At 46.4% G+C, this 11,964-nt stretch overlaps 1 protein-coding gene across 1 annotated transcript in view; it reads right to left on the bottom strand.

Moving 5' to 3' along the window:
- Positions 1–254: 254 nt before the first annotated feature.
- TMEM132C (transmembrane protein 132C) overlaps positions 255–11,964 on the bottom strand; it is a 452,942-nt gene continuing 441,232 nt past the window's right edge. The window contains exons 8-9 of the mRNA XM_070386332.1: positions 11,027–11,218; positions 255–3,593 (exon numbers count right to left, since the gene is read on the bottom strand). Coding sequence (XP_070242433.1) covers positions 2,409–3,593; positions 11,027–11,218 — 1,377 coding nt within the window. The 3' untranslated portion in view covers positions 255–2,408. The remainder of the gene's footprint in view (positions 3,594–11,026; positions 11,219–11,964) is intronic.

Below are 11,964 nucleotides of genomic sequence, written 5' to 3'. Positions count from 1 at the left end.
AAAAGAAGCAGACTTGGAAGAACAATCTAGTAGTCACCTGTGGGGAGAGGAAAGTGGGAAAGGATAAAATAGGGGGAGGGGGTTAGGAGGTACAAACTATTGGTTATAAATAAGCTATAAAGATATATTGTACAATACCAGGGAAAGTAGCCCATATTTTGTAATAATTGCAGACAGAAAGTAATTTTTTAAAGTTATTCAAAATTTTTTAAAAATTAAAAAATAAAACAGGTATTAAAAAAAAACCCTCAACTTCAACCAAAAAATTCTCTTCCCTCAACCAGCCAACAGCCACCACAATCCCACTGAAACTTCAAGCAACAACAAATGCAAAACCAGTCAGAATAAAAGTACACCTTTTCCCCAGATGAGAGTTTCAACACAGTTTCCCATTTGATGTCAAGGCTCTCTTTCATGTTTGATGTAAATTGGAAGTTCACAAGTGGGGAACCTCTGACCAACGGTATCAGCATCACTCTGGAACTCTTGAGGAATACACATTTCCCCCTGGTGATCCTGAGCACACTCAGTTGAGAACCCCTCGTGTAGACAACAGTGGACAGATGACTGAAAGTTTCCCTTATGAGGAATTACTGCGGATCAGCCAAGAAACCAAGAGGAAAACAAGCCAACAAACAGAATATTGTTTTCCTTCCAGCCTAGCAGACAGGTTTATTTCTTCAACACGTTGTACATTTGATGGGGAGAAGTAGGAATAAGAGTTAAGTGAAATAAGAGACAGCCCACAAGACACTGACTTGTCAAGCCACGGAAAATGTTTTAATGACAATTGGCATCACAGGTATAAATAAATAGCTCCTTTTTACTGTCTATAATATGTGCTAGAAATATCTTTTGAAAAGGTCCAGTCTAGGTTATGAGGCTTCCAGGACCCTTTCTTAGCTATCACTTTTAGTAATTAAAAAAATAAAAACAGGAAGCAACCCCAGTAGCTGCAGGCACCGCTATGTTGAGAGGATCACGTGACCGCCTGTAGTCTTCCTCGCCAGCATCTGCAGGTAGACTGGACTCTGAGGGTTTATGACCCTAGTTTCTCTCTGCCTCATAGGCTTCTCTTTGTGTGTGCTAAATTGCTTCAGTCGTGTCCGACTCTCTGCGACCCAATGGACCATAGCCTGCCAGGCTCCACTGTCCATGGGATCCGGCTTCACTTAGGATGAATGCATTTTGCAATGTGCTGCTACACAATTAGGCTGTTAAAAAAACCACAGTTGATTGACAATCTAACATAGATTTTTGTCTTTTCCCTTATGCCCTGCCCAACAAAGTGAGAAAAACAACAGAAAAGCCCTCCAACACTTTTTTGATCCTTGTTTGTTTCATGATATCAGTGTGTCTTGGGTCAGGTCTACCCTTTGAGGTTGGCGCTGATTACTGGTGTGGATGGATTTCGGCTTGTGGCTCTGACCTCATCTTCCCCTGATAGAAGTATCCCTAGGGCACCACTGATGGAGTCACTGAGGAGTCAGGGGTCCCTGGCTGGGCTCTCTGCAACTGACCCCTGCCACTGTCCCACCCACTGGTTTTGGCCCTGAGGAGGGTGAAGGTGACCTTTCCCCCCATCCCAGCAAAGGCTCTGCAAACTCCCCCTAATTGTAGAAACCCAGCAGATATCAACAAGGCTGGAGGGATAAAGCAAAGCATCAAAAATAATACTTAAAGAATGGATTAACTGACATGGTTTCTAAAAATTTATCCGCTGTATAGGAATATAACTTGTTTAATTTAGGAAAATATGCCATTTGATCCTCAGGAATAAACATTAAACATAAATCAAATGGAAGTCTAAGACACAGAAAGAAAAAAAAAAGTGGGGGGAGAGAATATGGAAAAAGAAAAGATTATTAAGTAAAGATGTGAAAATATTCAAGTTTATCCCAAGAGACAACCCATATTCAGAAATGTCTCCTCCCCAAGCCCAGGGTGACAGTCAAAGGGTGTCCTTGGAAAAAGAAAATTGAATTAAAATGGAAAATGTCTCTAAGCAGGCCCTAGTTTTATATTTTTGATCCTTTATTAGAAATATAAACAGATGATTACTTCTGTCTGTTTTTATTTGTTTTTGGTTTTTTTTTGCATTTTTTTTTTTTTAACAAATACTTTTTGGTAGCTTGTCTGGGTTATATTTTGACTCATAAAATAACCTTCCTAATTTGGCCTTGCGCAGTTAAAATGTCTCCATCAGCTCCGTTCCCAGAGTTTTTTCCTTCCGACTTGAGAAAGTCTGCCATCATCAACCTCTGATCACAAAACTGTCCCTTTCTGGCTTCAGAACTTCCAACTATGAATAGTTTCAAAGATGGGCCCCAAAGAGTCCCTGTTGAGCCCCAGATCTACCGTGGAGCTGAAGGAGGGTGTCCAGGCGCTGGTCCTTCGACCAGAGGGGCCTACACTTTGTCCTTGAACTTCTCCAGATAGTCTCTGAGTTCTTTGGGGGCACCCACGCCCACGTCCTGGCACACCCATTTGATGTCCTCCTCTGTCCCGCCCAGAATGGAGTTGACGGTGGGGCAGCCGTCGTCGGCGGGGATGGTGGTGAAGGTGGTGAATTTCACCTTTTTCCTCTTGGAGGTGGGCGAGTGCAGGGGCTCGTGTTTCTGGTCCCTGCCCTGCTTGCCCCCAGAGTCGGCCGGCCTGGGGATCTGGCTCTGCCCCTGCTTTTGGGAACCTCCGTTGAGCAGGAGGCGGTTGCTCTCCTCGAAGCCCCCTGGCCCGCGGTCTATGATGGTCGTGTGCTCGTCCTGCGGCGGAGAGCTATCGCCCACGTTCTCCAGGAGCTCCGCCTCGTTGCCCAGCCACACCCAGTCATGCGAGTGGGTCACGGAGGCCTGGCCTTCCAGGGGCACCTGCTTATGCCTGTACTTGAGGGCGAAGGTGGCACAGTTGATGAGGAAGACGAGGATGGCCAGGCAGAAGACCCCCAGGAGGGCATACATGCCGATCTCCAGATCGCTCAGGCCGCGGGGAGTCTGCACCAGGTCGCTGGCCCCGCGCCCGCCCCCCGCCTGGGGCAGGTCCACCTGTGCCGGGAAGTTGGCGAAATCGATGGGGATGGTCTGCAGCTGACCCTCCCCCGCCAGCCGGCCCCCGTCCAGTCGGCTGTTCTTGCCCACCTTGTTGTCCAGCAGTGACTTGGCCGTGGGGTTGCCCCTCCGGAGGACCCCTTCCTCGCGTTCCGCGGAGGAGCTGCCATAGAAGGGTCCTTCCTGGGCCTTCTGGCGCCGGTCGCTGGCGTGGTTCTTGATCTCACCCTCCTCGTAGTCCACACCTGGGCTGGAGTTGGCGTCGTTCTGCCCGAACTTGACCCTGACGCTCCCCACGCCAACTGCCAGGACGCTCTTGCGTTTGGATTTTTGGCAGGCCTCTGCGATGGTCAGATCCACTCGGACCAGAGGTCCCTGGCCTTCGCCTTCAGCCATCACAGTGGGCCACCTGGGCGAGCGGGGCTGGGGGACGGACACGATGGCCTCGTCCAGGGAGGTGGCTGTCAGGGTGAAGTCCTTGGTGTCGTAGATGTCCAGGGGCGTCACGGAGCCATCGCTGAACTGGAGCCAAGTGCTGACCACAGCTTCCTGTGGGGAGAGAGGCAGTTAGAAAATCCACGGGGGATAGGAGGAGGTGAGAATGGGGGAGACGCTTCTTCTCTTAGGATCCTGCATCTCGCTCCTGCCCCTACCAATCCTAGAGGAGAACCCAAAGACTCAGGGGCAGGACTGAAAATCCAGACCTGGTGGTTGATGAAGCTGGGGGAAAAAACATCTAGGGTTTATATAAAGATCTGAGAGACAGCTTAATTGAAACAAGAACAAATGCAGATAGGCAAAGACAACTCCAGCATAATCCTTACAAGGGGGAAAAGACCCCATAAACAGCCCTCACTGAATTAAGGCTCCATTACATTTATTAAGGAAGACTTCACTTGAGCGTGTCCTTGGAGCCTTCACATTTCCTGCCCCTCACTCTGATGCACCACTTTTCCTTCTCATCAGAACCCTTGTGATGACACTGAGTTCAGTGTATTCCATTCTCTGCATAATCCATGGTAATCTCTGCATCTCAAGATCCTTAATCACCACTGCAAAATCCCTTTTGATACATAAGGTGACTTTTCACAGGGTCTAGGAATTAGATGTGGCAGTCTTTGGTGTACCATTATTCTACTACCATGGGAGTGATGGTAGCTAAGATGTCCATAGTGATTCCTGGGTACCAGCCCCTGTTCTAAGTCATTTTCATTAGCGACTCATTTAATCTTCCCATCAATATACAAGGTAGATACTATTACGCATATTTCTCTTTCTGCAGGTGAGTAGATTGAAACATGGCAGGGACCCACGGCTCGCCCAAGTTTGCAGAGCTAACTGACAGAGTTGGGGTTGAGTCCAGGCAGTTTGTCTTGAGTCTTAACCGTGGTTGCTAGTTAGTTTCCTGGCTGCCTTTGACTCTGAGGTCACTGACCAGGCCAGGGACTACAGGAGACAATTGTGTTGTGTCTGGAATTCTTCCCAGTCCCTCTAAGAACAGGCACTGAGTGGTCCAATTTTCATTCATCTGATCATTCCAGGGACATGTATTAAAAGCCTCTTCTGTGTCAGGCCACGCGCCAGTCACTGAGTAGTCTTTAGAAAACTGACAGATAATAAACAATGCACAGCAGTTTAACTAATGAGAACTTACTGTGTAGCTCAGAGAACTCTACTCAATGCTCTGTGGTGACCTAAATGGGAAGGAAATCCAAAAGAGAGGGGATATATGTATACATACAGCTGATTCACTTTGCTGTACAGCAGAAACTAACAACATTGTAAAGCAACTATACTCCAATAAAAATTAATTAAAAAAAAAAAAGCAATACACAGCTGTTTATCATGGCAGGCTGGGATGTTTCCTGGAGCTGGGCTGGGATGTTAGTTCTGCATAAGTTTGATGTGCTGAGTTTTAATTTTAATGTTTGGTTTAATGACAGGGAGGAAGGAAGGTAATTGGAGATCAGGAGAGAGATGGGTGGGCGCTGGCTGTGAAATGACTAGGGTAACTGCTACTGGACAATCTACTGGATGTTACAAAGGCAAAGCAAGAAGCAGAGTAGGGAGGGAAAGGGGCAGTGATCTTATGGCTGGGAACAGCTAATGGAACTCAGGAGTCTGCTATGGGTGAAGGATCAGTGTTTCTTCTAATCCTGGCCGCTGGACCCTATGACAAAAGGCAGAGAGTTTGAAGTGGGAGTTTTGAATTAAATGCATGGATCCACTGCTTCCCTGGGAGCATCTTTCTTTAAACCAATTCTTCTGGGCCTCAGTTTCCCCCAACTGAAAGTGGGAATGTGAATACAGTAAGTCCCCTACATACGAACAAGTTCAGTCCCAAGACTGAATTTGTTCATTAAGTCCAACAAAGTTAGCTTAGGTACCCAACAAACACAACTGGCTATCTACTACTGTACTGTGATAAGTTTATAATACTTTTCACACAAATAATACATAAAAAGCAAACAAACACAAAAAACAAAGAAAACATTTTTAACTTTACAGTACAGGAACTTGAAAAGTATAGTACAGTATCAGCTACATCACTGCTGCCTTTGCACTTGCTTCCAGACATCCTGGGCTTGAAATAAAGATACTGCACTACTGTACTTTATACAGTACTATAAAGTACACAAAAGCACAACCCCTTGTAGAGGATGCACCATGTGACAATAGACACCAGACACACGAACTAAGTTATGTGACTGGACATGCAAACACATGTTTGCATCTTTTAAAGTTTAAAACTTGAAGGTTCATGTGTAGGGGACTTAAAGTACCTAAAGGTTCTGAGATGAACATCTATTTGGCCCATCCAATTTCCATTCCTCTTTTCTGATGGGAGCTAGAACACTAATTTTCCTTTCAGACCCAAGTCTTTCCTCCATTCAGAGTCCAAGGAGCATGGGTGGGATGCACCCCACCCTCCAGTACCAGAAGTGGGCATGTGACCAAGGTCTGGCCAATCACAACATTCCACTACTCTGATCCCAGTGATTGACTCAGGAAGGAGCACATGATCCAAACCAGCCAATGGGATGTGATCTCTGGGCTTTTGCTGAAATTAGAGAATAATTTTATTTCCTCTGGGACTACTGAGTTGGGATGGAAGCCTGGAAATGGGGAATGGCCCTCCTGCAACCACTTAAGTGGTTGCAATCTTAAGCAATCTGCTGGAATCTGAGGCCAGCACAGGAGAAAGAAAGTTGACATAGTGAGAGAGAAAGACTCTTAAGAGCATGTCACAACAACAGAGAATGTCATACTCAACAGATGGCTGAGTATAAACTAGTTAAAACCTAGGTAAAAAATACAAATAAGAGATGCAAATTCCTAGGAATCAGAAATTTAAAAAGAAGGCATACTACAGTGATACACATAGGTAACTGTTACTGAGATTGCTTGAGGGGGTGTAGAACTATTCAGAAGACCCACCAGCCAGTGGCTGGGATGTTGATACCCATCTGGGCAAGTGTCAGATGGGCATGAGAACTTTAACATAAAGCTAGGATTCCTCTCCACATACGGAGATGAGAAATCCTATCCACTGGATCAGAGACACAGCAAAGATGCTCATTTCTGCTCTGAGCACTGAGTGGGAAAACGTCTTCCTGAAAATCAGAACCCCACCCCTTCCCCATAACTGAGTGTGGTGTCTGAAGTTATACCATCCGATGCTGCAGGAGCTGCAAGCAAAGATGGTAACTGGAAGCTAGACTCACACACATGCAAAAATCTACAGGAATTTCTCAGAAACCACATAGGGCAAAGCAATCATGGCTCAAGAGATGCTCATGAAAAAAAACAAGAAAAATCAATCCTTACAAAAGAAGGCTCTACCATGAGAGAGAATCAGAAAAAATTCACATACAAAGATCAGAAGACTAGGACAATAAAAATAAAACAAACCAGTAACAAAAACTAGCCAATGAAAGACAATAGTTAAAGGGAGTTAAGAAGAGTAAAAACTACTCTGAATGAGTGGGAAAGACTGGAAAAAAGAACAGGGAGCTGTGGAAAGAACCAAACAGAACTTATAGATGTGAAAAATCTTCTGGTTGAAATTCATTACTCAGTCTGAATAGCAGATTAGACATGGTTGAGGAGAGAATTAGTTACTGGGAAACTGAGTCAAGAAATTCACCCAGAATGTAACCTCAGGAATATAAATTGATGAAGCATGGGAAAGGATGGTTGAAGAAATGAGGAAGAGAATGACCAACAGTCTTCTGTTAAGAGTTACAGAAGGAAAGAATATGGGAGAACTTTAAAAGTCAAAGAATTAATGGCTGGACAGCTTCCAGAATTGAGGACAAGTGCCAATAATAAAAATAAAGGCTCCTGAGGACATCCTTGGTGGTCCAAACTCTGCCTTCCAATGCCGGTGTGTGGGTTCTCTCCCTGGCAGGGGAATTAAGATCCCACATGCCATAGGGTGCAGCCAAAATGTTTCTTTTCTTTTTTTTTTTTTTTAATAAATGAAACTTGTTTTTAAAAAGAGCATTTCATTTTAAAAAACGGAGGTTTACTTATTTACTTTTTTGGCTATGCAGCTTGGCATGTGGGATTTTAGTTCTCCAACCAGGGATTGAACCCGTATCCCCTTCAGTGAAAGTGTAGAGTCTTAATCACTGGACCGCCAGAGAAGTCCTTAAAAATAAAGGTTTCTGTTGACACACTGGAGCATCTGGATCTAGCTTTACCTGAAGATTCAAATGCTTGGACATGAACTGATAAATTCTTACATCTGTCTCGGCCAGCCTGAGTTAGGTCTCTTATCACTGATGGAAAGCCCAGACTAACACCAGCCTCCTGTTAGGAGTGAGTGAGAATGTACCTGAAATCTGAAGATGGTGTGTGCTTGCTGTTGGCATCTGCCCATTACCCCACAAAACCTGCCTGCTTGACTTTCAGCTGTCAAACTTGCAAGGTCGTCTTGCCAAGGAGCATTCTAACCTCTGAAACCCATGTGGTCATGCCCACAGCTGGAAGTGCTGAAAAATTAACACCCCCCAGAAGCAGCCCTCCAATAAGGGCTAATGGGAAGGGTGATAAATATCCCAGCTTCCTTGCCCCTCAGGTATAATGACACTTCAGTCTTTTCTACACTGCCTGATGGTTTCCCAGGAGATCCAGGCTCCAGTTCCCCACAGTGGTGGCTGAGTTAGGAATACACTTTTTTTTTTTTTTTTAACTTTTTGTCTTATATTGGAGTACAGTCAACTAACAATATTGTGATAGTTTCAGGTGGACAGCAAAGGGATTCAGCCATACATATACATGTATCCATTCTCACCAAAACTCCCCTCCCATCCAGGCTGCCACATAACATTGAGGAGAGTTCCCTGTGCTATACAGTAAGTCCTTGTTATTATCCATTTTAAATATAGCAATGGGTACATGTTTATCCCAAACTCCCTAACTATTCCTTCCCCCATCCTTCCCCCTGGCAACCATAAGTTCAGGGTACACACTCTTTTGGCTGTCTTTCCTTCCTCCCTTCCCTCACTTCCAGACTCCCTTCTAGGGTTCCCTTCACTGCCCAGATGAAGTCCTGGCATGCAGATCCTTCTCAGGCTCAGCTTCTGGGGGAATCAAAGCTAAGACACGATTGGCTCAGGAATTTTGTTTCCTGCCCTTCTCTCCTTTAGCTTCATCAACTGAGAAATCACACCATTGGACAGACTCCCTTCTAAAGTCTCAGTTGAATGCATTCATGCTGTGGGAGACCTCATTTCTCTTTACTATTCTAGCTTTCTTCAGAACTAATAGGGCACGGGGAAGTATAATACGATTGCCCTCATATTCATGGCAAACCTTTTGAATTTCAAAGTTGGAAATATCAAGAACAAGAGGCCAGCCTTCCACACTCCAAGGACTGAGATAAAACACTGGTAATGCACTGTGCCAGTTCATCTTGGCTGACTTTTCATCTAGAGTTCATTTTTCTTTACCAACTCGAGACAGCAAACGAACTTAACATCAAACAAGCCCCTCTGAACAGCAGACAATCCGAATTAAGCCCTCAGAACACTGCAGGCTTGCCAGCATCCATCTCCATCAGCCCTGCTCTGTGACTGAGACCAGGTCTTTCCATTAGCTCATGACAGTGAGGTTGGAACATAGGGATTGTCTGGGGAGAAGCCAGCACATTTCCCTAAAGATGAGAAATTCTGAAATACTTAAAATAACACACGTCCGGGCATGATTTAGAGCTCCTATTCTTTCAAGAGTCATGTCTGCAAATTGAATGAACTCCATCCATAAATCCCTGTAGGCAGCGCTGGGGCCCTCCAATTACCATCAGCCGATGAAGACGGATGGGTGATGCTGGAAGCTGATGGGTGGCCTTGCCCCACGCCAGGGAGGTGGCAATGCCAATCGTCCCCTAATTAATTACTAGTTCTTGGAAATAGCTTCATGCCTTCTGCTTTGTCTCCCCACTTTCCTCCTCTGCTCTTTCTAAACCAGCCAACACCATGCCAGTGTCCTTCCCCAGGAGAGGTGAGCAGAGGTGCCAGCACTGTGAGCTGGATGTGAATGAGAACCCCCTACAGGCCCCTGCTGGTGATGCTCTGGAACAAAGCCGGGTGGTTGTGTTGTTCAGTTGCTAAGTCACGTGTCTTTGAGACCCCATGGACTGCAGCACGCCAGAATCCTCTGTCTGTCGCTATCTCCGGGAGTTTGTTCAAATTCATGGCCATTGAGTCAATGATGCCATCCAACCATCTCGTCCTCTGTCACCCCCTTCTCCTCCTGCCTTCAGTCTTTCCCAGGATCAGGGTCTTTTCCAGTGAGTCAGTTCTTCGCATCAGGTGGCTAAAGTATTGGAGTTTCAGCTTCAGCAACAGTCCTTCCAATGAATATTCAGGACTGATTTCCTTTACGATGGACTGGTTGGATCTCCTTGATGTCCAATGGACCCTCAAGAGAATTCTCCAGCACCACAGTTTGAAAGCATCAATTCTTCAGTGCTCAGCCTTCTCACATCCATACATGACTGCAGGAAAAACTGTAGCTTTGACAAGCATTTGAAGTAATGCTTCTGCTTTTTAATATGCTGTCTAGGTTTGTCATAGCTTTTCTTCCAAAGAGCAAGTATCTTTCAGTTTCATGGCTGCAGTCTCCATCTGCAGTGATTTTGGAGCCCAAGAAAATAAAGTCTCTCACTGTTCCTACTTTTCCCCCTTCTATTTGCAGGTACCTGCTGGTGATAGTCTGGAACAAAGCCAGGTAACAACAGCTGAATTTCTGGAATGGTCCACCCTATTCCTTTGAACCTGAGAACGTGATGAGATGTCCCTCTTATGATGTTATAGGCACAGGTGAAGTTAGGGAGAGCTGCCTAGCTGAGTTGGATGGGTCTGCTGTAGTCATACAAGCCTTTGGAAGCAGAAGAGCTTTTCTGGGTGGTGACAGAGGGAAACTCAGAGGTTGCAAGCATGGAAAGGACTCTATGCACTGTTAGTGGTTCTGAAGCTGGTGCAGGGTGTGGGCAGAGAGAAGGAAGTGGAGAGAGGCTCCGGCCAGCAGCAACAAACCTAGGAAACCTCAGGCATTCAACCACACAGAGCTGGATTCCGCCAACCACACCAGTGAGAGTGGAAGTGGATTCGTCCCCAGAGCATCCTGATAAGATGCTGTGCTCTCAGCCTGTGGACCCCAGAGCATGGTAACCCACTGAGCCCACCTAGATTCCTGACCCACAGAACTGTGAACGACAGTGGGTGTTATCTGAAGCAGCTGGATTTCTGAGAGTTTGCTGCCCAGATGGTTCGTCCACCTCTGGGCACTGGGTACCACTCTTCTAGTTCATCCAGACCCCACTACTCGAACCTCAAAGCCACGTGGATTTTACACAGCCAGCATCACTTCCTCCTGGGATGTGGTTTGGCTACCCTGCTCCCATTCCTCCCACCTCCCTCCCCTTTGGCTAGATCAGGCGGGACCCTGTTCCCTTCTGGCATCCGGGCCCTTACCTGTTTAGGGGCCCGCAGCAGCTCCTCAGCTGTGGCCACAGCTGTGATAGCCCTGCTGTTCTCCGTGCTGGGGTGGAGGGTGACAGACAGCCCAGCCACGAGCTGGATGGCCAGGTCTGACACCGCAACTTTGTCGTCCAACACAGTGACCGTCTTCTCAGCCAGGATGGAGTCAGACAGAGGGGACAGCACCTGGGGGATGGGCAGACACAGACCAATCCATCACATCTGCTTCTGGATGGATGTTGGAACCTTTCCCAGCTATGCTCTGTTCATCCCTACAGGGTACAGAATACAGTGGGAAGGAGCCAGAACTTCCCTCTATACATCATCCCGTGTCATGTGAGAATCAGATAAAGTCACTCTTCCCTGTGACACTTTAGCTCTATCTTTTGGAAACTTGACATAAATATTAAAATCCATTGGGTCTTTGAAAGGAAATGACCCTCTCCATTTAGATGAAGATTTTTTGCATACCGCACAAACTGGTCAACCATACGTGGCAGTCCTACTGGCTGGACTCATGAAGAGTGGCGCATAGACAGCTGTTCAACCCGAATCCCATTCTAAGTGAGTTAGGCCATCAGCTGGGGAACTGAATTATAGACAGTCTAGTCTGGAGTTGGACACAACTGAGCGACTTCACTTTCATGCATTGGAGAAGGAAATGGCAACCCACTCCAGTGTTCTTGCCTGGAGAATCCCAGGGACCGCGGAGCCTGGTGGGCTGCCGTCTCTGGGGTCGCACAGAGTCAGACACAACTGAAGCTACTTAGCAGCAGCAGCAGCAGTCTCCCCTCCAACCCCCCGTACAATGTATTCTCTGCTGAAATGTTACTTTCTGCCTCATTTGCTATTGTTTAGTCGCTAAGTTCTGTCCACCTCTTTCAGGAACCCACGGACTCTAGCCTGCAGGATTCCTCTGTCCATGGGATTCT

Source organism: Bos mutus, chromosome 17, assembly GCF_027580195.1.
Source record: "Bos mutus isolate GX-2022 chromosome 17, NWIPB_WYAK_1.1, whole genome shotgun sequence".
Lineage (NCBI taxonomy): Eukaryota > Metazoa > Chordata > Mammalia > Artiodactyla > Bovidae > Bos > Bos mutus.
This window is presented reverse-complemented; position numbering and strand designations above follow the sequence as displayed.